Genomic DNA, 25,142 nt, shown 5'->3' with positions numbered 1-25,142 from the left:
AGGAAAGAGAATGTTCACTCCAGAGCTCAATTCCTTTAAAGCTTCTTATTTTCCTTTTGTATCTGGAAATTTATTTCTTAGCCAGAGCTACACCCACTCTTCCTCACCTCAGTTCCAGCTGGAGTCATGTGTAAAGTTCTGCGAGTCAAGAGCAGCGAGTTTGGAGGCAAAGAATATGAAGCTCCTGTCCCTTCTGACTCTGCCTTTTCCCCGAATGTGCGAAGCATCCTGCTTCTGTGTCCGCTTAGCAGAACCCTGTGCCTTTCTCTAGACCCTTCAACAGCAAAGGTCTTGGCAGTGGCCTTGAGGGAAGAGAGGCTTTCCAGAGATTCTTCAGTGAGATTATTTGGTTTTCCCCATAGTTAGAGCTTAAAAACAGGCATAGAGACCACCCTTCTGTTTGTTTGGTTTTGGCCTTGTGCTTTTGGGATCTTAGATTTCCCAGAAACTCTCCACGGTGAAAGCATGAAGCCCAAACCACGGGATCACCATGGAATTCCACCTTGTTTCGTTTTTAATTACCCACTTCTTCACCCCTTCTTGGGGATTAGTTTGAGGTTTCCCGTTTATCTCATTAATTCTTTCATGAAATAAGGAACTAGTGCTATAATGCTGAACACAAGTGACATTGTCCTGTCTTCATAAAGCTTATAGTTTATTTGGGAAAGTAGTCAATTAAACAAGCAGTGTTAATAAAGTATGCATATCAACATGATTAAGCAAAGTTTTAAATAGAACATGTTTCTATCATAATTTCACCATAGCAATAGAGCAGCTGTTACATTTTTATATTCTCTTCCAATATTTGTCTAAATACAAGCATATTTTTATAGAATTGTGATTGTTATTTAGCTGTAATTTCATATTTTGTTTTTCTACTTATAAATAATTTTTATATATGGTTACATAGTCTTAATAATTATATATATTTTAAGAACTGTTGTATCATAAATTTCTCAGTTATGTTTCTATTAGAGAACTGTGTTGACTTCCAATTTTTCAACATTATTACATAGTAATACCACAGGCATTTTCATTTTTCAGGAAATTAACTATTTGATTGAATATTATAATACGACTCAGCATTGGATCTCTTGGCTCAAATCTCAATGTAAAACACAGCTAGTTGCCAGAATTAATGCGAATTGCAGGACACACTGATCACTGACACTTTGAATGCCCCTGGGAGCCTGGGGCTATGCCTTGTGAGTGTTGCTAAAAAAAAAAGATTATGATGATATATGTAGCTTTTGGTAGATATTGCCATATTGTTTCCTATAAAAGGTTTTTCCAGTTTGCAGTCCATCAACTATATTCACCTCACTTTTCTGCACACAGTATTACGCTTTTAAGTGTTAATAGATATACAAGCAGTATTTGAATATTTTATCAAATATTTCTATGAGTACAGATGAGTTGAATGTTTCCCCTAATGTTTGTTGATAAATATGTGAGACAATTGCTCTGGGATTCTTGGCATTTTACTGGTTGATTTGCTAACTTGATGGTTTGATTTTGAATGGGACATTCATTGTCAATGAAGAGGAATGGATGACAGTGGTAGAATGTCTGCTGGGGATTTGCTCTAATTTGACAAAAAACTTCTGTGGTTGTAGCATTAAGAGTCAGATTCTTTGAGCTAGAATCAGTACTTGGTGTAGACCTGACACCTGTGGGGTCTACAATGGACTGTGAGCTCCTTCAAGGCAAGAGTCATGTTTTATTCTTTGCCTCAGCATTTAGCAGCCTGGCCAATACGAGGCCTCAAAAAAAAAAAAAAAAAATTGTTGAAGGAATATGAATTTCCTGGGATAGTCTCCTTCTCAATATCATTCTCACATCTTTACCATTTAAAATTCATTCTTTGGATCTCAAAGACTTTCTAATCTTGGATGCCTCTAGGAATTTATGAATACCTATAGGAGGATGAGTGTGGTGGTCTCAGGAACGTATTGGAGATTATAACCACAATACAAGAGAGCAACACTCTGTAGAGGTGGAATGAAAAATGGATAATCAGTGATGCACATGTGGAGAGGGAGTGAGAGAGATGCTGAGAAGAGTGGTAGGTGGTTGTCAGGAATAAACCTCATTTATTGTAGAGAATCCCAGGAATGTGAGGATAGGAAGGTAACGTTAGTGATAACCTGAACTTTGGTGTCCATATGTATAAATGCAGATGAGGATATTTACTTTCCAGGTTTTTTGTGCAACTTTATTTAAATAAAGTAAGTTATAAAAGTGCTTTGTAAACTCTGACGTGCTATGTGAATAAAAAAATCATTGTTGTCATCACCATCATGTAGGAAACCAAGGAGTAGAGGGATAAAGTTACTTTTATTTTTGTGCCAGGAGCTAGATTTCATCTTCATATTTTACAGTCAGTCTTTATCATTTGAAGATAAAATGGAAGTTTCTAAAGTATTATTCCCCCACCACCCCACCCCATTATAATAGTGAGAAAGAATGGAGGATGGGGTTGGGTAACTTTAGGGACTGAATAGACTTTGTTAAGCTTTTTGTCAAATGCTTTTGACCAAATGATTAGTTTCTCTCTGCCCAAGTCCTTTTCTGAGAGCACGAAGCATAGCAAAAGGGGAGGATAAAACAACCTGAGCATGGCTGTGTTCAGAGGCGGTAAGTGATTTGATTGAGGCAGCGGGTTAAGGTGTGGAGGAATCATGAGCCGATTCTGGATTAGTAGATTAGGATCCAGCAAGGAGGACCTTGAATACAAAGCTTAGACATGGTCGGTAGAGAACAGTGAAAGTTTTGAAACAGGAGAGTAATTCAATCAGTGCTGTGCTTAGGAAGGTTTATCTGGGATGCCTGCTTAGTTGCTCAGTCATGTCTGATTCTGTGGCCCCATGGACTGTAGCCTGCCAGGCTCCTCTGTCCATAGGATTTTCCAGGCAAAAATACTGGAGTGAGTTGCCAATTCCTACTCCAGGAGATCTTCCCAGCCCAGGGATCAAACCAACATCTCTTGCGTGTCCTGCGTTAGCACACAGATTCTTTACTGCTGTGCCGCCTGGGAAGCCCATTTATCTGGGGATGGTGTAGAAAATGGGGAGGAGGAAGAACTTGGACAGGGCTGGATACCAACTTAGTGCATGCTTTGGCTGTCCATTGGTGAGACACTGAAGGCTTCTAACAGGACTATGGTAGTGGAAAAGAAGGGGTCAATACAGGATGTCAGAGAGTGTGGTCCCAAGCTGAAGGAACTCTGGGATGTTATGACCTTCCACCTGTTATCTCTCCCAGAGGTTTGTTTCCCTGTAAACTTTTTTAAAAATTGAAGTATAAAAGTGCATGAATAATAATAGTTCAATGAGTTTTTACAAAGTATAAAGTCTGAGCCAAGTTAAGATACACAACATAACCAGCACCCTCTAAGCCTCTATAAGCCCCAGTCCCGGCTTAGACAGAAAAGAATCTGCCTGCAGTGCGAGAGTTCAATCCCTGGATTGGGAAGATGCCCTGGAGAAGGGAATGGTAACCCACTCCAGTATTCTTGCCTGGAGAATTCCATGGACAGAGGAGCCTGGCGGGCTACAGTCCACAGGGTCACAAAGAGTCAGACATGACTGAGCGACTAACACTTTCACTTTCAAGCCTCTATAACCCCTTCAGTCATTACTTCTCCCTCCCCAACAGGTAACCACTATTTTGGCTTCCTTTAGTATAAGTTAATGTTGCCTGGTTTTGAGATTTCTATAAACAGAATCAAGTGGTACTAACTCTTTTTTGTCTGGCTTCTTTTGTTTAACATTATGTTTTTGAGATTTTTCTGTTTTCTGGTATGGAACATTAGTTCATTCTCTTTCAGTGCTCATTTGTGTTTCATTGTATGAATATATCACAATTTATTTATCCATTCTGCTATTGATGGACACATAAGTTGTTCCCAGTTTGAGGCTGAATAATGAATTTATTCAAGTTATGAATCACATTGCTATGAGAAATTCCTTTGCATGTCTTCTGATAAATGTAAGCTCTTGTTTCCTACCCACAAGCATAATCTGCTGGATTATAGGGCATATGCAAGTTCAGCTTTAGTAGATACTACCAAATAGTTTAGCATTTTACAGAGTTTACTGGTTTACACTGCTTTTAGCAGTATGTCAGAGTCCCTCACCAGTTCCTGTGTCTTGGTCAGCTTGGGATGCTGCAATACATACCATAGGCTGGTTTAATGAGCAGTTATTTCTTTCTCACAGTTGTGAGGCTAGAAGTCCCAGATCAGGTTGCCAGCATGATCAAGTTCTGTTGAAAGTCCTCTTCTTGGCTTGTTGATGCCACCTGCTTGCTTTACCTTCACATGGTGGAGAGACAGCTCTGATCTCATCAACTCCTTATGAGGGCACCAATTCTATCACAGAGTCTCCACTCTTATAAATTCATCTAAACCTAATTACCCCCCAAACGCCCCACTTCCAAATACCATCACACTGGGGATTGGGGCTTCAACATAGGGATCGTGGCAAGGGAAACAAACATTCAGTCCATAATAACTCAGCATTGTAATATTTTAAGGGGTTTCCCAGGTGGTGCTAGTGGTAAAGAACCTGCCTGAGAGTGTAAGAGATGTAAGAGACGTGGGTTCAATTCTGGGGTCAGGAAGATATAGTGGAGGAGGGCTTGGCAACTCACTCCAGTGTTCTTGCCTGGAGAATCCCATGGACAAAGGAGCCTGGTGGGTTAAAGTCCATGGGGTCGCAGGGAGTTGGACATGACTGAAGCGACTTAACACTCATGCACGTAGTATTTTAAATGTCAGAGGCTCTTAAATTATAAGAAACTTGAACAGAGAGGGCTGAGTCTAGCATAAAGGAAGAAAGCGACTGCAGTCCTCCCTTCGCATCCTCAGGGGATTGGTTCCAGAACCCCTTCCCCACACATCTATGAATACTCAAGTCCCTTGTATAATAATGGTGCAGTATTTTCCGTACAAACTATGCCCATCCTCTTGTATACCTTAAATCATCTCTAGATTACTTACAATACCTTGAATACTGGAGTGGGTTGCCATGCTGTTCTCCAGAGGATCTTCCCAACCCAGAGATTGAACCTGGGTCTCCTGCATTGCAGGCAGATTCTTTGCCATCTGAGCTACCAGGGAAGTCCAATATAATGTAAATGCTATGTATATAGCTGTTGCATGGCAAATTCAAATTTTGCTTTTTTGGGGGAACTTTCTGGAATTTTTTTCCCAAATATTTTTGAACCCCAGTTGGTTGAATCTGTGGATGCAGTATCTCAGGTACAGAGAGCCAAGTGTGCTGGTTGTTGAGGGCCTGCCTCATACCAGATACTGCCTCAGTGCTTTTACTTACATTGTCTCGTTTAATCAAGATAATTCGCATGTACACTGTGAGCTCAGTGTTATTGCATTGATGTTTCAGGCCAGAAAACAGACTCACAGGTCAGGCAGCTCATAATTACTTCCAGAATCCAACCTAGATCTGCTTGAATCCAAACAGTCACATCACATAAAACTGCAGTTTGTCAGCGAGGCGTTTTCGGTTTTTTGGTGCAAAAGGGGGCTCTTGCTGATGACCCCAAAGTCCCCTCATATACATAGTCCCCTTCTGAGACTTAGACTTAGCTGACCCTGTGAACAGCAGCCTCCCAACCAGGCACCCCCCTGCCTTGTGCCCTCTCTGCTTCCCCACTGAAGCTCTTAGCAGCCAGTCATTAAGACTGTCTCAGGGTAGTTATTATTCTGACACGTCCTCCAGCTAGCAGGATGACGGAAGAAGCTCCCATGGAATTTTTAATGCTAGCCAAGCCTCTTACTTCTCTCTCTCACCAGTTTTCTTCATGTAGCTTTCCCCTCCCAAGACTAGGAAGATGGACATGACATATAATAGAAAGAGCTAGAAGGCAGGAGATATAGTACAAAGTACCAACTACTAAATACTAATACTGACCCTAATACTAAATTGTATGCTCTTGAATGTCACCTGCTCTTGATCCAGGTTTCCTAATTCATTAGAAAGGAGATTGGATTGTGGTTGGTGGTTACATGGGTCATCCTCAGGGCTTACTGCGGAAAGACTCAAGCAGAAGATACTTAGACTTCTCTGTATGTGATTAAAAAGAGCAGCTCTGGTTTTACTTTTGTTGTGTATATATTGAGCTTCCTCCTGAGATTTTAGGTAAGGTGGAAGATTGTATGAAAGTACATGCTTGAAATCCACCAGACTAGATGATATCTATTAAGTCAGTGTATCACTTTGTGAAAACCTTATGAAAGATTATAAGTGGCAAAACTGAAACGAGCAAAATTTTCACCCTTTACATACACAAACACACACACATACAAGCCTTCATGCTCTTCTCTGACCACTGTAAGGGAGTGGGGCAGATATAATGAGTTTTGCCCAGGGTGGTAGGTTGTGGAAGGATTAATCAAAGAGGAGGCATCTGAGCTGGACTTAAAGGAAGAGTAGAGCTTCTCTAGGTGGATTAGGAGACTGGAGAGAGAAGCCATTTCAGGCAGAGAAATGAGGCAGGAAGGCATGGAAAAACACTGCTCTTTTAGAAGTGTTGTGTTCTTGGTGTAGTGGTTGTATATGATGGAAAGAGAAAGAAGGAGGAAAGCCAGGTGACGAGACCTCTTGGTGAAGGGACTTGAACATTTGAGGACTAATGAAGTGTGGATGTCACTTAAATTAGCACTGTTCATTAATCTGGGGCTCCTTTAGTCTCAGGACCCCTGATCCACACAGCAGTGGTTTTGCATGGTAGCTATGGCAATGATGATGCTCACATACTCAGAAGTGACTTTGATTAGAGGCAACCTTGCTGATCTGCATTAATTTCTTCTTAATTGGCTAGGAGTACTGGTTATATCGGAGAAGGCGATGGCACCCCACTCCAGTCCTCTTGCCTGGAAAATCCCGTGGACGGAGGAGCCCAGTAGGCTGCAGTCCATGGGGTCGCTCAGAGTCGGACGGGACTGAGCTACTTCACTTTCACTTTTCACCTTCATGCATTGGAGAAGGAAATGGCAACCCACTCCAGTATTCTTGCCTGGAGAATCCCAGGGACAGGGGAGCCTGGTGGGCTGCCATCTATGGGGTCGCACAGAGTCGGACACCACTGAAGTGACTTAGCAGCAGTAGCAGCAGCACTGGGTATATATGTGTCATACTTGTATAAAACGAAAGGGTAGGGGTGGGGGAAGCTGTGCTTGTGGGCAGCGACTTTCCACACTGTAATAAACTCATTAGTGTCCTTACCATTTACATTCATCATCAAGAGTGGAAGTGGCAAGATTGTCATTTTACCTCCTATGTGAAAAGCTAGAGTCAGGCTTGTGGCTCAGACTTCACAGCTCTTCTCCGTAATGGATCTCCTGATTCTGTCCCTGGAAACATATGTTTATTTGTAATGCATTCCATTTGTGGTAATTGGAGCACCATGCCTTTTCATTCTCCTGTCAGACGGCTGTCTTCCTGCTTGGAGAGCCTCAGAGCCTGATATAATGAGCCTATGAATTGCATTGGATCGGGAATCAGGTTTCTGATTAAACATGTAGGAGGGGCATCTCACCCACTCGCCCCTTTTTCTCATTTGTGACCTTGAGATGTCCCTAAATCTCATATGAATCCTATCCTGGTTGAGGACAGATTTCAGATTGGGACACATATCTGCCCATTTGGGGGCAGTTTCAGCTTCATCCATTTTGCAGAACAATGAGGAGGAGCGAGCTGACAGTGACTGAAAAGTTGCATGGAGCAGGCACTTTACGTACATTGTCTCATTGACTGCTTACACCTAAAAAGAGGGCTTACCAACATTTTGCATATGAGCAGATAGTTAAGTAATTTCCCCAAAGTTGTATATAGCTGGAAAGTGATAAGTGAAGATTTGAATCTTTGTCTGAATTCAAAACTCATGTTTTTTTCTTTTTTTTCCATTTCATGACTCTGAAAGCAGAATGGTTGTGCTAATAGAGTCATAGGAATTTTGTAGCTTGATGGAAAAATTTTAGGGAGGAGGGTTTAGGCATTAGAGCCAGAGGAACGGCTTTGGAAAATCAACACTAAAGGCTAATCAAAAGAGTAGCATTTATAAAATATAGAGAGTAAAGAATTATAAGCTGTTCTAATACTTTCCTCACTTTGGGTTTGCTGTGACCAGTGATAAGTTTAGAGGATATCCAGTGTGAGGCAGAGTAGGGAGCAAGAAATTGATAGGATATGTAGCTGGGACTTGAAAACAACCGAGATATAATTTGCATACCATATAATTCACCTTTCTAAAGTGTACAGTTAGTTGACCTTAGTGTACTTATGAGATTGTATAACAGTCACCACTGTCTAATTCCACAGTCTTCATCACTCCAAAAAGAAAATGACCTGTATGCCTTAGCAGTCATTCCATTCCCCTTGCTCCCTTCCTCCAGCCCCAGACAACTGATTATCTACTTTTTGTCTCTATGAATTTGCCTGTTCTGGATATTTTATGTAAATGTCTAGAATTACACAATAGTGTGACCTTTTCTTCTTCTATGTCTAGCTTCTTTCACTTAACATTATGTTTTCAAGGTTTATCTGCATTGCAGAATGGACATAAAAAGGAACTAAGTAAATAGCACTTAGTAGTACTTAGTTCCTTTTTATAGAATTTTATTCCTCTGTTCCTTTCTGTAATATTCTGTTGTATGGATGTACCACATTTTATTTACCCATTCATCAGTTAATGGATATTTGGGTTGTTTCCACTTCTGTGCTGTTGTGATAATGCTGCTATACACATTTGTGTATGAGTTGTTATGAACATGTTTTCACTTTTCTTATGTGTATTCCCAGAAGTGGAATAGGAATGACTCTATGTTTAACTTTTTGAGGGACTGCCAAACTGTTTTCCAAAGCTGCTGTGCTGTTTTACATTCCCATCAGTAATGTGTGATGGTTCCATTTTTTTCCCACCTCCTCAACAACATTGTTATTGTTCTTTTAAAAATTCTTATTCTAGCTATCTTAGTGTGTGTAAAGTGGTATCTCATTGTGTTTTTTATTTGTATTTCCCAAATTAAAAGATGCTTACTCCTTGGAAAAGACTCTGATGCTGGGAGGGATTGGGGGCAAGAGGAGAAGGGGACGACAGAGAATGAGATGGCTGGATGGCATCACTGACTTGATGGACGTGAGTCTCAGTGAACTCTGGGAGTTGGTGATGGACAGGGAGGCCTGGCATGCTGTGATTCATGGGGTCGCAAAGAGTCGGACATGACTGAGCGACTGATCTGATCTGATCTGACTCCTTGGAAGAAAAGTTATGACCAACCTAGATAGCATATTGAAAAGCAGAGACATTACTTTGCCAACAAAGGTCCGTCTAGTCAAGGCTATGGTTTTTTCAGCAGTCATGAATGGATGTGAGAGTTGGACTGTGAAGAAAGCTGAGCACCGAAGAATTGATGCTTTTGAACTGTGGTGTTGGAGAAGACTCTTGAGAGTCCCTTGGACTGCAAGGAGATCCAACCAGTCCATTCTAAAGGAGATCAGCCCTGGGTGTTCTTTGGAAGGAGTGATGCTAAAGCTGAAACTCCAATACTTTGGCCACCTCATGCAAAGAGTTGACTCATTGGAAAAGACTCTGATGCTGGGAGGGATTGGGGGCAGGAGGAGAAGGGGACGACAGAGGATGAGATGGCTGGATGGCATCACCGACTCGATGGACGTGAGTCTGAGTGAACTCCGGGAGTTGGTGATGGACAGGGAGGCCTGGCGTGCTGCGATTCATGGGGTTGCAAAGAGTCAGACAGGACTGAGCGACTGAACTGAACTGAACGGTCAGGCCTTAACCCTTGCTGTTGCTAAGTCACTTCAGTCATGTCCGACTCTGTGCATCCCCATAGACGGCAGCCCACCAGGCTCCCCTGTCCCTGGGATTCTCCAGGCAAGAACACTGGAGTGGGTTGCCATTTCCTTCTCCAATGCATGAAAGTGAAAAGTGACAGTGAAGTCGCTCAGTCGTGTGCAACTCTTCGTGACCCCATGGACTGCAGCCCACCAGGCTCCTCCATCCATGGGATTTTCCAGGCAAGAGTACTGGAGTGGGGTGCCATCGCCTTCTCCCCTTAACCCTTAAGCCTCAGTTTTAAAGAAGACATGGTTTCCTGCCCTTAAGTATTAATAGTTAGTTTTCTAGTGTGGATGACAGGTAAGCTGTTCAGTGAGGTTCTCTGGGTCCCTAGCGATGCCCACATTAACCAGGTGGGCACTGGTGTTGGGGGAGCCTGGAATACTTATTGTATACTTAGTTAATAACAATAAAGTGTGGAATAATTAAGTATAAAATATGCTGATTTGGGACACAGATTGATGATTTGGGAGATTTGTGTCTGTGTTTGACAGCAGAGATTCTCAGTTGGATTCCCATGAGTTAAGATTTCATGAGGATTCAGCTTCCAAAGATGATTGGAATTTGATGAGGGATTGCCTGGCAAGTGTGTAGCTGCAGACAGAAAAGAGTAAAAGTAGATGTCAGAGTAGGAAAGGAGGTCTTTGGACTGGCAAATTAATCTAGTTCTGATGAACAGGAGAGAAGAATGATAAACACGACATTCTGCATAGTGATTACTTCTGATGGAAGCCAGGGTAAGGCAGGAGGGTTAGACATAGAACTTTAATGATATTGGTAAGTTCTGTTTCTTAAAACAACTGATAGATCCATGAGTGTTCTTTTTATTAGTAGACTTTATAGTAACTTTATCATGTTTTAAAATATATCCAATATTTCTTTCAGAAAAGGAGGAGATGAAAGAAAATGATGGAGGAATAAAGGAAGAGAATCAAGTCCCAGCAGGGAACTAATGCCAGGCGGCCTTTGCTTAATATGTCATGTTATAGTCATCTTGCCCATTTGGAGTTATTAGGGGATATATGTTTCTCTCTTTTCTTCCATGACTTATAACTGAAAGGTAATTTCTTAGAGCTAAGCTTTGGGAAGAAAAGAAAATGAAGCTTTGAAACAGATTTTGTTTCTCCTTCTCAGGGGAGGAAGTGGAGGGTGTGGGAGTGGGAGCTCGTGTGTCCAGGCACCAAACTTGGCAGACAGCTCCCTCAGAGCAGATGGAGCGAGGATTTCATCACCTGACAGACTGACTCAGACCTGCCTCCCTGCAGCCAGCCACTACTGGGTATGCTGGGGATGGCTTGAATCTCTGTCAAAAGCGGCAGGATGGTGTTATTTCTCCTTCAACTCTAGCAGTGGCATACTCTAACCTTCCTGGATGAAGAGCTGCCCAGGACCCGGCAGACCCCATGTTCGGTCAAGGAACTGGTGTATCTGACCTCTGTTGTTTGCAGGGACAGTGGCTTTGGTGGAACGGGCATTTCTTAGACAGAAGTGTTTAAGCAGAGGCTGTAACTCGCAGTGGATGACTTCCCCAATCCATGTTGCTGTAGGGAGGATTTTTACATTGAATTAAATCGCCCATGTGTCCTCTGAGCTTTTTTTCTCCCCGGAGATTATGAGAAATGTGAAGTGGAAGCTCTTATGTAGTCCATGATTGGTTTAGTGAGGTCAGCATAGGGAAAAAAAAAACCTGGGAAAGACTTAGAATTATCGCCTAAGAAGTAAGCAGCTTTCTGGAAGTGATAGATCTTGCTGCCAGTCACGATTTTAGTAACCAGTGAAGATGAACATGTGCTGGATTAGGGCCACAGCCTTTTAGTTAGTGTCCTTGCCTTTAGTCTCTCCCCTGCCAGTTTAGATTGCAAATGCTGCCAGGCCTTTTTTCCTAAAAGCCGACTTTGATCATGGCACTCTCCACTCCGGTTTCTCCAGTAGCTGCCGCTGTGCATCAAGTCTAGGCTTACTGTCTACCTTTGAAAGTGAAAGTGTGAGTCTGTCAGTTGTGTCCGACTCTTTGCGACCCCATGGACTGTGGCCCACCAGGCTCCTCTGTCCATGGAATTCTCCAGGCAAGAATACTGGAGTGGGTTGCCATTTCCTTCTCCAGGGCATCTTCCCAACCCAGGGATTGAATCCACATCTCCCGCATTGCGGGGAGATTCTTTGCTGTTTGAGCTACCTGGGGAAGCCTTTGAGATGTATTATATCTGGCCTTCTTCTCTATCTAAAACCTACCTACCTGTCCTGTAAGTCTTAGCTCAGTTTCCTCCTCCTTCAGGCTAACATTGATCACTGTCTTCTGTGCTCTAACAAACGTATATCAGTTCAGTTCAGTTCAGTCGCTCAGTCATGTCGGATGCTTCACGACCCCATGAATCGCAGCACGCCAGGCCTCCCTGTCCATCACCAACTCATGGAGTTCACCCAGACCCACGTCCATCAAGTCAGTGATGCCATCCAGCCATCTCATCCTCTGTCGTCCCCTTCTCCCCCTGCCCCCAATCCCTCCCAGCATCAGAGTCTTTTCCAATGAGTCAACTCTTCGCATGAGGTGGTCAAAGTACTGGAGTTTCAGCTTCAGCATCATTCCCTCCAAAGAAATCCCAGGGCTGATCTCCTTTAGAATGGACTGGTTGGATCTCCTTGAAGACTAAGGGACTCTCAAGAGTCTTCTCCAACACCACAGTTCAAAAGCATCAATTCTTTGGCACTCAGCCTTCTTCACAGTCCAACTCTCACATCCATACATGACCACAGGAAAAACCATAGCCTTGACTAGATGGACCTTTGTTGGCAAAGTAACGTCTCTGCTTTTGAATATGCTATCTAGGTTGGTCATAACTTTCCTTCCAAGGAGTAAGCGTCTTTTAATTTCATGGCTGCAGTCACCACCTGAAGTGATTTTGGAGCCCCAAAAAATAAAGTCTGACACTGTTTCCACTGTTTCCCCATCTATTTCCCATGAAGCGATGGGACCGGATGCCATGATCTTCATTTGCTGAATGTTGAGCTTTAAGCCAAGTTTTTCACTCTCCACTTTCACTTTCATCAAGAGGCTTTTTAGTTCCTCTTCACTTTCTGCCATAAGGGTGGTATCATCTGCATATCTGAGGTTATTGATATTTCTCCCGGCAATCTTGATTCCAGCTTGTGTTTCTTCCAGTCCAGCATTTCTCATGATGTACTCTGCATATAAGTTAAATAAGCGGTGTGACAATATACAGCTTTGACGTACTCCTTTTCCTATTTGGAACCAGTCTGTTGTTCCATGTCCAGTTCTAACTGTGGCTTCCTGAGCTGCATACAGGTTTCTCAAGAGGCAGGTCAGGTGGTCTGGGATTCCCATCTCTTTCAGAATTTTCCACAGTTTATTGTGATCCACACAGTCAAAGACTTTGGCATAGTCAATAAAGCAGAAATAGATGTTTTTCTGGAACTCTCTTGCTTTTTCCATGATCCAGAGGATGTTGGCAATTTGATCTCTGGTTCCTCTGCCTTTTCGAAAACCAGCTTGAACATCAGGAAGTTCACAGTTCACGTATTGCTGAAGCCTGGCCTGGAGAATTTTGAGCATCACTTTACTAGCATGTGAGATGAGTGCAATTGTGCAGTAGTTTGAGCATTCTTTAGCATTGCCTTTCTTTGGGATTGGAATGAAAACTGACCTTTTCCAGTCCTGTGGCCACTGTTGAGTTTTCCAAATTTGCTGGCATATTGAGTGCAGCACTTTCACAGCATCATCTTTCAGGATTTGAAAGCGCTCAACTGGAATTCCATCACCTCCACTAGCTTTGTTCGTAGTCATGCTTTCTAAGGCCCACTTGATTTCACATTCCAGGATGTCTGGCTCTAGGTGAGTGATCACATCATCGTGATTATCTGTCATGAAGATCTTTTTTGTATAGTTCTTCTGTGTATTCTTGCCATCTCTTCTTAATATCTTCTGCTTCTGTTAGGTCCATACCATTTCTGTCCTTTATCGAGCCCATCTTTGCATGAAATGTCCCCTTGGTATCTCTAATTTTCTTGAAGAGATCTCTAGTCTTTCCCATTCTGTTGTTTTCCTCTATTTCTTGGCATTGATCACTGAGGAAGGCTTTCTTATCTCTTCTTGCTATTCTTTGGACTCTGCATTCAGATGCTTATATCTTTCTTTTTCTCCTTTGCTTTTTGCTTCTCTTCTTTTCACAGCTATTTGTAAAGCCTCCCCAGACAGCCATTTTGCTTTTTTGCATTTCTTTCCATGGGGAAATAAACAAACAAACGTATATAGTAGTTTCTAAATAATGTAGTGATAAATTGTTACATAATGTTTATTTGTGTATGAGTGTTGGAGTGAGAGCCCTTTGAAGCTATGGATGTTTCCTCCTCTTCCCCATGGTATTTAAGATGGTACCTGGCACTTATAAATACATTTTGTTAAATTATTGAACACTGTAATTTTTGTAATAATTAGTATCTGTATATTAATAATTTTAGAGTTCACAAGTGCTTTCACATTTATTATTTCATTTAATTCTTCCAGAAATTTTATGATATTCCCATTTAGAGATGAAGAAATTGACTCTTAAGAGAGAGATAATTTTTCCAAGATCTCATGGTTGCTAACTGGTAGACAGAACTGGAGTCCAAGTTTTTACTTCTGTTGAAAATACCGACTTGCCTCAGGTTTTCTTAAAATCCCAGTTTTCTTTAAGGGGTTTGTAGATATTCGTTATTCAATACCATGGAAATATATGGGAGTGCAATGAGAAAGTACTATCTTCCTGTGAACTAGACAGTTATAGAAGATGTTATGTTTCAGACTCAAATAGATCTGAAGAGGAAAGGTATAGTGAATTGAACAGGGTCTCTCTAAAATTCATATCCAGCCTTCACTTCAGAATGTGACCTTTTTGGGAAATGAAGTCTTTGCAGAAGATAAGGACCTTGAGATGAAATCATCCTAGTTTAGGGTGGGCTCTAAAGTCAATGACTTCTCTAAGGAGAAGAGAGCACAGAGAGGAGCAGGGAGGAAAAGGCCTGTGAGGACAGAAGCAGAGACTGGAGCAAGGCAGCTGCATGCCAGGGAGCAGTGAGGGCTGCTGACAGCCACTCGAAGCTGCAAGAAGCAAGCAACTGGTGGGCCCTTTCCACTTTCAGGGGAAACATAGCCCTGCCATCACCTTGACTTTAGGCTTAGCCTCCAGAACTATGAGAGAATAAATTTTGCTTGTTTTCAGCCATTATGTTTGTGCTAATTTGTTACAGCAGCCTTAGGAAACTAATACAGAAGGGGAGAAAAAAAGTCTCTTATATACCAGGCTAGTTCTAGGTACTATAATATGTTACTTTACTTTATCTTTCAACAACTTTATGTAGGTAGGGTGATTTATCCATATTTTATGGTCAGGAAAATAAGACTCTGAAAGGTAAAATAGAAAGCTCATGTTTTAAAAGTATTCTGTCATCCTGTTTTCAGCTGCGTACTTTTCCTTTTCCTGTTGATTGCCTGAGGAGCTTATTTTGTGGTCCTCACAGTGCCAGGGCACTGAACTGTGATGGTCTATCCTTATTAGATTGGTCAAAGATGTGAATGGTGGATTAATCAAACGAGGGCTGAAAGTCTCATATAACCTTTCTTCTGGGCCTGACTTTCAACCTCACTCTCCCAACTTCCTTACCTACATATTCACACAGCCTTCCTGAATCTTTCTTAGGTTCTTCTTTACCCAATATTCTCTGTTTCTCTCTCTCTCTTTTTCATCTGAAACTCCATAGCAGCTTATCTATTTAATTTTATTACACTTATCGTTGTCTATCTTTTATTATGTGATTTGTGCCTGTCTAACTCTTCCAGGTGTATTGACAGTTTCTTAAGATGAGGATCTTGTCTCGTTCATTTTTATGTCTTCCATATTACCTGTTGGGAATCCTTAGTTGTCACATCTGTTAATTAATGATTAGTTGAATTTTGCTTTCCTCTTCTTCCTCCTCCCCAGTTTTCAGGTTCTAGTACCAACCTTTGGAAGGCAAAGTTCACCTTTGGCTTCCTTCTGTCTTCCTTTCCCGTGGCGTCATTTTTCTGTGTGCCTCCTCCCTTCTCTGAGCCTTGCTGTCCACTGGCTGTCACTTAATTCTCTTGTGAAGTGCCACTGTGCTCTGCTCCAGATCACTTTATAAGAGGCCTGTCGTAGCACTGTCACAGTGTTATGGCCACGTTAGTCGTCTGCCTCCCAAACTACTTTCTTTGCTCATTCTAGTACCCAAATGCCTAGCTCTTTGCTTCACATTCATTAAATGTTGATTGAGTGAGTAAATTAAAGGTGTTTTACTTCATAGGATGTCTATATTTTTCTAGGAAAACTGGTAACCTGATAGGCCTTCCAAATCTGGTTGAATCTGGTGGTAGAATTTTTTTAAACATATTAACAAGTATTGAGGTAGAGGTCTGAGTTGGGACCCTTTTGATTCCCCAAGTATTCAACCTTATAGGTTACTTTCTATTTTATATGGCTAGTCTTGCCAGGTATAGATGCGAAGTAGATCATAAGGCCAAAGTCATCTTGAAAAGTGATGCCAAAACCCTCCATATGAAGCAGAAGTGTTTCTTGGAGAGTTTTGTGAAGCTGTCTTTTCATGAAAATAGCTTTTAAAAAGCAAAGCAAAGCATTTTAAGCTTCAGATAATTCAAGGCTTAAAGGTGATTGAGATTCTCTTTTATAGTTTCTTCCCCTAGGGGAGTTGCATAGTATGAGAGAGAACACCGAACTGGGAGTCACAGTGCAAGTTCTTCTCCCAGATATGACTGTAATTAGTTACATGGTTATAGTGGACTCTTGTGGGTTTTGGCTTCCAGTGTCTGTTTCTCCTTCTTTTAGATACCAGTGCCCAGGTTTTCCATCTCCTCCCTAGAACTCAGGCCTTATGCTTTGGACATAGCCCACTTCACCCCTGGCTCCAAGGATACATATGTGACTCATGCCTTGCTAATAAGAGGATTGCATTCTTTCTGATGATGTAGATTACTTAAGAACGGGCAGCGGTCTCAGTTTGGATCTATGCCTAACTTTTTTAAAAAATTTATTTTTTACTTGAAGGATAATTGCTTTACAGAATTTTGTTGTTTTGTGTCAAACCTCAACATGAATCAGCCACAGGTATATATATATATCCCCTCCCTTTTGAACCTCCCTCCTATCTCCGTCCCCATCCCACCCCTCTAGGTTGATACAGAGCCCCTCTTTGAGTTTCCTGAGCCATATAGCAAATTCCTGTTGGCTGTCTATTTTACATATGGTAATGTAAGTTTCCATGATACTCTTTCCATACATCTCACCCTCTCCTCCCCTCTCCCCATGTCCATAAGTCTATTCTCTGTATCTGTTTCTCCATTGCTGCCCTGTAAATAAATTCTTCAGTACCATTTTTCTAGATTCCATATATATGCATTAGAATACAATATTTATCTTTCTCTTTCTGACTTACTTCACTCTGTATAATAGATTCAAGGTTCATCCACTTCATTAGAACTGACTCAAACGCATTCCTTTTTATGGCCGAGTAATATTCCATTGTGTATATGTACCACAACTTCTTTATCCATTCATTTGTCAGTGGACATCTAGGTTGCTTCCATGTTCTAGCTGTTGTAAATAGTGCTGCAGTGAGCAATGGGATACATGTGTCTTTTTCAATTTTGGTTTCCTCAGGGTATATGCCCAGGAGTGGCATTGCTGGGTCATATGGTGGTTTTATGCCTAGTTTTTTTTTTTTTTTTTTTAGAAACAGTTTATTTTCCATCAACCAAATTTCCATTTTGGTGGAAGTTTGTGGAAGTTCTACAAGTGTCTGGAAGAAGAGCTTACGACCACTCGGTGGTGGTTCCTACCCATTCCGTGGCCTGGGCGGTGGGGGCTGCAGACCAGTCTTCAGTGGAAGGCTGAGCACTCCAGTCTTCAGTGGGGAACTGCTGAATGGGCACGGAAGGCACCTGCACGCCTTCAGACCAGTCTGCCACCTCAGGCTGAGCAGCCGTGAACTCTGGAGCTGGAGCGGTCCATTCACCCTGAAACTCCTCCTTGGTCACAGCCTTCTCAGCTGCTGCCTGCTCTTCCTTTTCAATCTCCTCAGGATCTCTGTAGAAGTAGAGGTCCGGCATGACCTCCCACGGGTGCTCTCGGGAGATGGTGCCACGCATGCGCAGGACTTCCCGGGCGAGCATCCACCACATCAGACCCACCGAGTGTGCTCCCTTGTTGTTGCACGGGATGGCAATGTCCACGTAGCGCAGAGGAGAGTCCGTGTTGCACAGAGCAATGGTTGGCAGGTTCACGTAAGAGGCTTCCGTGAGGGGCTGGTGGTCAGCCCTGGGATCGGTGACCACCAGAAGCCTTGGCTCCCTGAACGCGGCCTGGATCTGGTTAGTGAAGGTTCCTGGAGTGAAGCGGCCTGCGATAGGAGTGGCTCCGGTGGCAGCAGCAAACTTCAGCACAGCTCGCTGGCCAGTATTCCTGGAGGATATGACACTGACATCAGCCGGGTTTTCAATGGCGACGATGGCCCGAGCGGCCAACAGAAGCTTCTCCCAGGTCCTCTTCAGATTTATGATGTAGATGCCATCACTTTTCCTTTTGTAGATGTACTGTTCCATTTGGAAGTCAAGGTTGGTGCCACCTAAGTGGGTTCCTGCTGCAAGGAATTTGAGGACGTCCTCCTCCTTCATTTGCAGGACATCAAGGGCTCCGGACATTGTGAAAGCTTCCCTTTAAGTTACGATGGGAATTCAGGACAACGCCGTATGGACCCCTCTCTGGGTAGCGCCGAAAAGTATGCCTAGTTTTTTAAGGAATCTCCATACCACCTTCCATAGTGGCTGTATCAGTTTACATTCCCACCAACAGTGCAAGAGCATTCCTTTTTTCCACACCCTCTCCAGCATTTATTGTTTGTAGGCTTTTTGACAATGGCCGTTCTGACTGGTGTGAGGTGGTATCTCTTGTAGTTTTGATTTGCATTTCTCTAATAATGAGCCATGTTGAACATCTTTTCATGTGTTTGTTAGCCATCTGTATGTCTTCTTTGGAGAAATGTCTGTTAGGTATTTTTTCAACTTTTTGATCGGGTTGTTTGTCTTTCTGGTATTGAATTGTATGAGCTGCTTGTATATTTTGGAAATTAATCTTTTGTCACTGGTTTCATTTGCTATTATTTTCTCCCATTCTGAGGGTAGTCTTTTCACCTTGCTTATAGTTTCCTTTGCTGTGAAAAAGCTTTTAAGTTTAATCAGGTCCCACTTGTTTACTTTTGTTTTTATTTCCCTTATTCTAGGAGGTGGGTCATAGAGGATCTTGATTCATGTCATCAAGTGTTCTGCCTATGTTTTCCTCTAAGAGTTTTATAGTTTCTGGTCATACATTTAGGTCTTTAACCCATTTTGAGTTTATCTTTGTGTAGGTGTTACGAAGTGTTCTAATTTCATTCTTTTACATGTAGCTCTCCACTTTTCCCAGTACCATTTATTGAAGAAGCTGTCTTTGCCCCATTATATATGCTTTCCTCCTTTGTCAAAAATAAGGTACCCATAGGTGCATGGGTTAATTTCTGGGCTTTCTATCTTGTTCTGTTGGTCTATATTTCTGTTTTTGTGCCAGTACCATACTGTCTTGATGACTGTAGCTTTGTAATATAATCTGAAGTCAGGAAGGTTGATTCTTCCAGCTCCATTCTTCTTTCTCAGGACTGCTCTGGCTATTCGGGTTCTTTTGTGTTTCCAAATGAATTGTGAAATTTTTTATTCTAGTTCTGTGAAAAATGCCATTGGTAATTTGATAGGGATTGCATTGAATCTGTAGATTGCATTTGGTAGTATCGTCATTTTCACAGTATTGATTTTTCCTACCCAGGAGGACATCTGTTTATGTCATCTTTGATTTCTTTCATTAGTGTCTTATAATTTTCTTTGTACAGTTCTTTTGTCTCCATAGGTTAAGTTTATTCCTAGATATTTAATTCCTTTTGTTGCAATGATGAATGGGATTGATTCCTTAATTTCTCTTTCTGATTTTTCATTGTTAGTATATAGAAATGCAAGTGATTTCTGTGTGTTGATTTTGTATCCTGCAACTTTGCTAAATTCACTGATTAGCTCTAGTAATTTTCTGATACTATCTTTAGGGTTTTCTATGTACAATATCATGTATGACTGACTTTTGATCAATTTTTTCTTTTTTACAGAAGGCATGTATTCTTTTTATATTGGATATGAACCTGGGAAGATGTAAGATTGGGGTCCTCAGGAGAAGTTCTGCCTGGGAATGAAACCAAAACAGAGAGAAGAGCAACCAGGTCCTTTGAACCCCTAAAGTCTGTTGAACTCAAAACCTGGACGTTTCATATATGTGAATTAGTAAAAAAAAGTTTTTGCCTAGTTTGCTTTTGCAAGTCATCTGAAATGGTGACTTTCGACAAACTTTTTTGAGCCTGTATTTTAGTATCTTTAAAATGAGTAGACTGGGCTCATTAAGAGATAGATTTACTTCTATGTTGATACCTGTTTGAAATAAAATAGATTTTTTTTCACACTGGAATTATACAGATTGAGAGTCTAGGTGTTCTTGGTGCCACTAAATTGTGTTTCCCTGTAGTTAAATCTGACCACTGATGTTTCAGTGAATTTATAAAGTTATAACCTTGTCGTTGATCAGATCTGTGAACGTGACCACATCTTTTAGCCTCTGAGGTTTAATTTCCTCTTTTAGGATGTGATGCTGATGGTGTCTTGTTAAACTCACAAAGTCAAATGATGGAATGAAATCAGAGGGTCAGAAGAAAAGTGTAATTTTGATGGTACAGGATAGGTAGGGTTCAGATGAGGAGAGGAAAGGTAAGGTAAGGCATGAACATGAATGATGTGAGCAAAGGCAAAAAAGAGTGAGTCAAAGTCTGTAAGTCAAATTTGTTCAGATTCCTGATGGAATATTGTGTTTCATTCTGTCTTTCCCACTACATGAATAATTAGGGTACTGAAAGATTTGAAATAAGATCTTTGTGGGAAAGTAAAGGCTTCCAGAAATATGACCGAGAATTTAGTAACTGTCTGTAGTTATCTTGCTCTGTGGTTGAAACAGTTTGAACAACTGTTTTCCATTCTTTCAGAGGAGAGGACTAGGGGAATTAATATGAGATATTTGGAATCTAATGAAGACATTTGGTTAAACATTATAACCCCTCAAAATAGGAGGAATCTTTATCTTGAGTCATGGTCCTCTAGTTTTATAGAAGTATGTGGAGGCACTGAGGTTTCCAGAGGAACAGTTTGCATCCCCCATTAGAACCATGTGGTCGTGGTTCTTGTTGTAAACTACAGATATTTCTGTTATTGAGGAATAAGCACAATACCTTCAAATAAGTTTTTTATATTTTATTGTACCCCGTGGCATTAGGCTTACAGAATCATGGAACTTTAGAGCTGAAAGAGATAGAATAATAGAGCAAGTATTTATTGAGTTCTAATTGTGTGCTATCCACTGCCCTGATTTCTTTACATATATTAAATATCTTCCTCGGCTTATGATGGAATTACATTTTTATAAATCTGTTATAAGTTGAGAATATTGTAAGCTGAAAATGCACTTAATACACTTGCCATCCTGAATCACATCTCAGCTTAGCCTGCCGGTGTTTTAATCATTAAGTCGTGTCCAACTCTTTGCGACGCTATGGACTGTAGCCCACCAGACTCCTCTGTCCACAGGATTTCCCAGGCAAGAATACTGGAGTGGGTTGCCATTTCCTTCTCCAGGGAATCTTCCCAACCCAGGGATTGAACCTGCCTTTCCTGCATCATAGGCGGTCTCCTGCATCGTAAGCAGATTCTTTACCAACTGAGCCCCTAGGTGGCACCAGTGAGATGGAGTTTCAATCCCTGGGTCAGGAAGATCCCCTGAAGGAGAAAATGGCACTCTACCCCAGTATCCTTCCTGGGAGAATCCCGTGGACAGAGGAGCCTGGCAGGCTACAGTCCATAGTGTCGCAAAGAGTCAGACATGACTGAGTGTCTGAGTGTAGCACAGACAAAAATAGCTCAAATGGACAGTATTGTAAGCTGAAAATGCCCTTCATACACCTAACCTCCTGAACATCACAGCTGAGCCGAGGCTACCTTAAGTGTGCTCAGAACACTTACATTTGCCTACAGTTGGGCAAAATCAAGTGTTGAATCTCTCATGTAACTGCATACGATACTGAAAGTAAAAACAGAATGATAGTCTAGGTGCAGAATGGTTGTAAGTGCATCATTTGTTTACCCTCGTGTTTGTGTGGCTGACAGGTTTTGGGGAGCTGTGGCCCAGGGCTGCTGCCCAGCATCATGGGAGACTGTCTTACCACACGTTGCTAGCCTGGGAAAAGATCAAAATTCAAAATTTGATGTATGGTTTGACGAATGTATATTGCTCTTGCACTATTGTAAAATAAAAAAATTGTAAGTCAAACCACCGTAATTTGGGGACCATCTATGTGCTTAATTCTCACAGGTACCCTATAAAATAGGTACAGATATCACTCTTATTTTTAAAAATTGAAGTATAGTTTATTTACAATGTTTCAGGTATATAAATCATTCCTACTTTATCAATGAGGAGATTGAAAGATGAACAGGTTAAAAATGTACCTCTAGATCATGCAACTAAGAAGTGGCAAAGCCAGAATAATTAAAAATCTGTAATTGTATACCTTAAAGTTTCTGTGGTCTGGAGGTTTGCAGCCTGGGCTCCTGATGCTTAGTAATCTAGAGTCACAGTCCCCTTCCCTTCCAGGGTCTTTGCACTGTAGCACCACCAGGGGGCAGTACTTGTGGTGTAGCAAAATCTGCTATAAACGCAGTTTAGAGGGAGTTTACCACATTTAGTATTTTAGTATTTTTTTTAAATATTAACTTCAGTGACTGCTTAATGACTGAGATGTGATTATAATAAATTAGGACTGTTAGCCTTTCAAGATTTTTCTGATGCAATAAAAGAGTAGATAAAAAGCAAAATGCATAAATAAATTTTCCTTTTGCTGCAAGTAAGAATTTTGGATTTAAATTATTTAAAATGAGATGCTAAGAATGAACGAGGAAAAATATATTTCAGGTTTTTTCCTGGGTTAAAAAAGTAAGTGGCAGTGCTGTTTCTCTATTTGAATGGGTGGTTTGTTTTTGTTTTTTTTCTTGTCCTTTGGGGATTACATTACACCACCACTAATAACACTTGAGTAATGTTTCACACTTCACAGAGCACTTTCACTTATGTTATTGTACATATCAGTCTTTCCGTCTTTTGTGTTCCCATAGACCTCTGCACAGACCCTTCACTGTGTTTTACGTGTTATTTACTCCCCAACCAACTGTAGTCTCCAGAACAGTGTTCCCAGTGAACTGGTTTGTGGGTCCTATGGAGTTAATATTGCCGTGTTGAGTGGTAGGGAGCTCAGAGCTGCCTCCCAGAACTATATGAACTTTGAATCTGTTGGAGTTAAGAAAAAAGTTAAAATCAATTTGCTTAGAAATAAAAATGAAGCTTCTATTTCAAGCATAATGTAGCAGGAAAAAAAGCTTAGACTTGGAGTCAGAAGACCTGAATCTGAATTCCTTCCACTATTTTACTAGACATTGATTCATGCTTAAAGCACTCCTGTTCTTCTCCTCTATAGTATTTATTGCAGTTGTAATCAAATAAGTATTTGTTTAATGATTATATTTTCCACTAGTATATAAATTTGATCAGGGAAGAGACTACTGTATTCTTCACAATTGCATTCTCTGCACCTAGCACAGCAACTGATACATTTTAGGTGCTTAATAAATATTTGTTGAATGAATAAATGAATGAAAACCCAGTAAACTGGGACAAGGGGAATTAAAATTGGCTTGACTGGATCTGAGGAGTTGGACACTTTTTAACTGAGGATGTTAGATTTAAAATTGAGACTTGAAGGGTGAAGGGGAGTTGGCAAGGCAAATAATGAGGAAACTGTTCTGAGGGAAAAAACATCTGGGAAGGGGAAAGAGCCTGGTTAATTTGAAGAAATACATCCCTGTGTGATTGGAATGTAGAAGGGGCAGGAGGAGCGCCATGAAGAGAGCCTGGAGTGCGCAGAGGCCGGATCATGCGGAGGCCTATGGGCTTTGCTAAGGCTTTTGCGCTTGATTCTAATAGAAATGGGATGCTCTCGGAGTTTTGGTAGAGGAGAGCCGTGATTAGGTGTTCCCTTTGAAATGGCTGTCCTAGCAGTTGTCTAGTGGGGACTAGATTGGAGGAGGGGGAATGTGGATCCTGGGAAACCATTAGAAGTCTCTCACAGAAGCCCACGTGGGAGATGATGGTAGCTTGGGCAAAGACAGTGGCAGTGGGGATGGAAGGAGGTGGAATAGTATAATGTTTGCTAGATAATATGATCAGGCCTTGATTAATTGGATGTGAGATGAAGGAGAGGGAGGTGGCCAAGTATGTCTAATAGGTTTCTGATGAGGCACCCGAGTGGATGGGGTGCTGTTTCCTGAGAGGTGAGGAACACTGGAGGAGCCTGAAGTAACAGGTTTTAGAGTGAGAGGAGGAGTGTTATTTTAGACACGTTTCTGACATGTGTTTCAAGTGCCCGTGAGACATCTGAGTGGAGGATGACTCTGGGGGTTAGGTATATGGGTTTGAACTTCAGGAATGCGTATTGTATTCTATGACTGTGAGAACAGAAAGAACCACCTTATTCTTTTTTTCATGACTGCATGTTTAAGTACTAAGGTACCAATTATGTGGTGTAATTATCTTAAGGAAAATGTACATAACATGGAGAGAAAGAAGTAAATGTTTTTGCCCAGATTGTTTTTTTTATTGAAGTATAGTTGATTTACAATTTTGTATTAGTTTTAGGTGTTATTACAGGTGTGATCACAGCAAAGTGATTGTTATACATATATTTTCTTTTCCAGATTATTATTCGTTACAGGTTTTTACAAAATGTTGAATACAGTTCCACCCTGAATGTGCCCCCCCCTTAACGACCCCACAGTTGTCTAATCTCATAAGGTCAGCAGGGTGGGGCCTACTTGGTTGAGAGAGAAGAGTAGTTTAAAATGTGAGTTTCCTTTAAGAGAAAGGGGAAATGAGGTCCCCCAGCAGGTGGCTTTGGTCTTAGATTAGAGGAGGTCCACCCGATTTATTATTTTAACAGAAGGGATGGAGGAGAATGTACAGAGGGATGGAGGGGAAGATACAGAAAGCTGTGTGGACTGAATGGTGTGAAGT

The 25,142-nt window shown here is 41.4% G+C and overlaps 2 protein-coding genes across 2 annotated transcripts in view; one reads left to right on the top strand and one right to left on the bottom strand.

Moving 5' to 3' along the window:
• Positions 1-23,140, top strand: part of LOC129635594 (synapsin-2-like) — a 38,219-nt gene extending 15,079 nt beyond the window's left edge. The window contains exon 2 of the mRNA XM_055558762.1: positions 20,092-23,140. Within this exon, the coding sequence (XP_055414737.1) occupies position 20,092 (1 nt within the window). The 3' untranslated portion in view covers positions 20,093-23,140. The remainder of the gene's footprint in view (positions 1-20,091) is intronic.
• On the bottom strand, positions 17,620-18,685 carry LOC129635592 (40S ribosomal protein SA). Its single transcript, XM_055558760.1, has one exon. It carries the CDS (start codon positions 18,605-18,607, stop codon positions 17,720-17,722), a length of 888 nt encoding a protein of 295 aa, XP_055414735.1. The 5' UTR covers positions 18,608-18,685; the 3' UTR covers positions 17,620-17,719.
• Positions 23,141-25,142: the final 2,002 nt, after the last annotated feature.

Source organism: Bubalus kerabau, chromosome 20 (genome assembly GCF_029407905.1).
Source record: "Bubalus kerabau isolate K-KA32 ecotype Philippines breed swamp buffalo chromosome 20, PCC_UOA_SB_1v2, whole genome shotgun sequence".
Classification (NCBI taxonomy): Eukaryota; Metazoa; Chordata; class Mammalia; order Artiodactyla; family Bovidae; genus Bubalus; species Bubalus kerabau.
The sequence above is the reverse complement of the archived record's forward strand: the minus strand, read 5'-3'. Positions and strand labels throughout refer to the sequence as shown.

Bases quoted from the DNA above. Each gene is read 5' to 3' on its own strand.
- LOC129635592 (XM_055558760.1), bottom strand. From the start codon at position 18,607: ATGTCCGGAGCCCTTGATGTCCTGCAAATGAAGGAGGAGGACGTCCTC.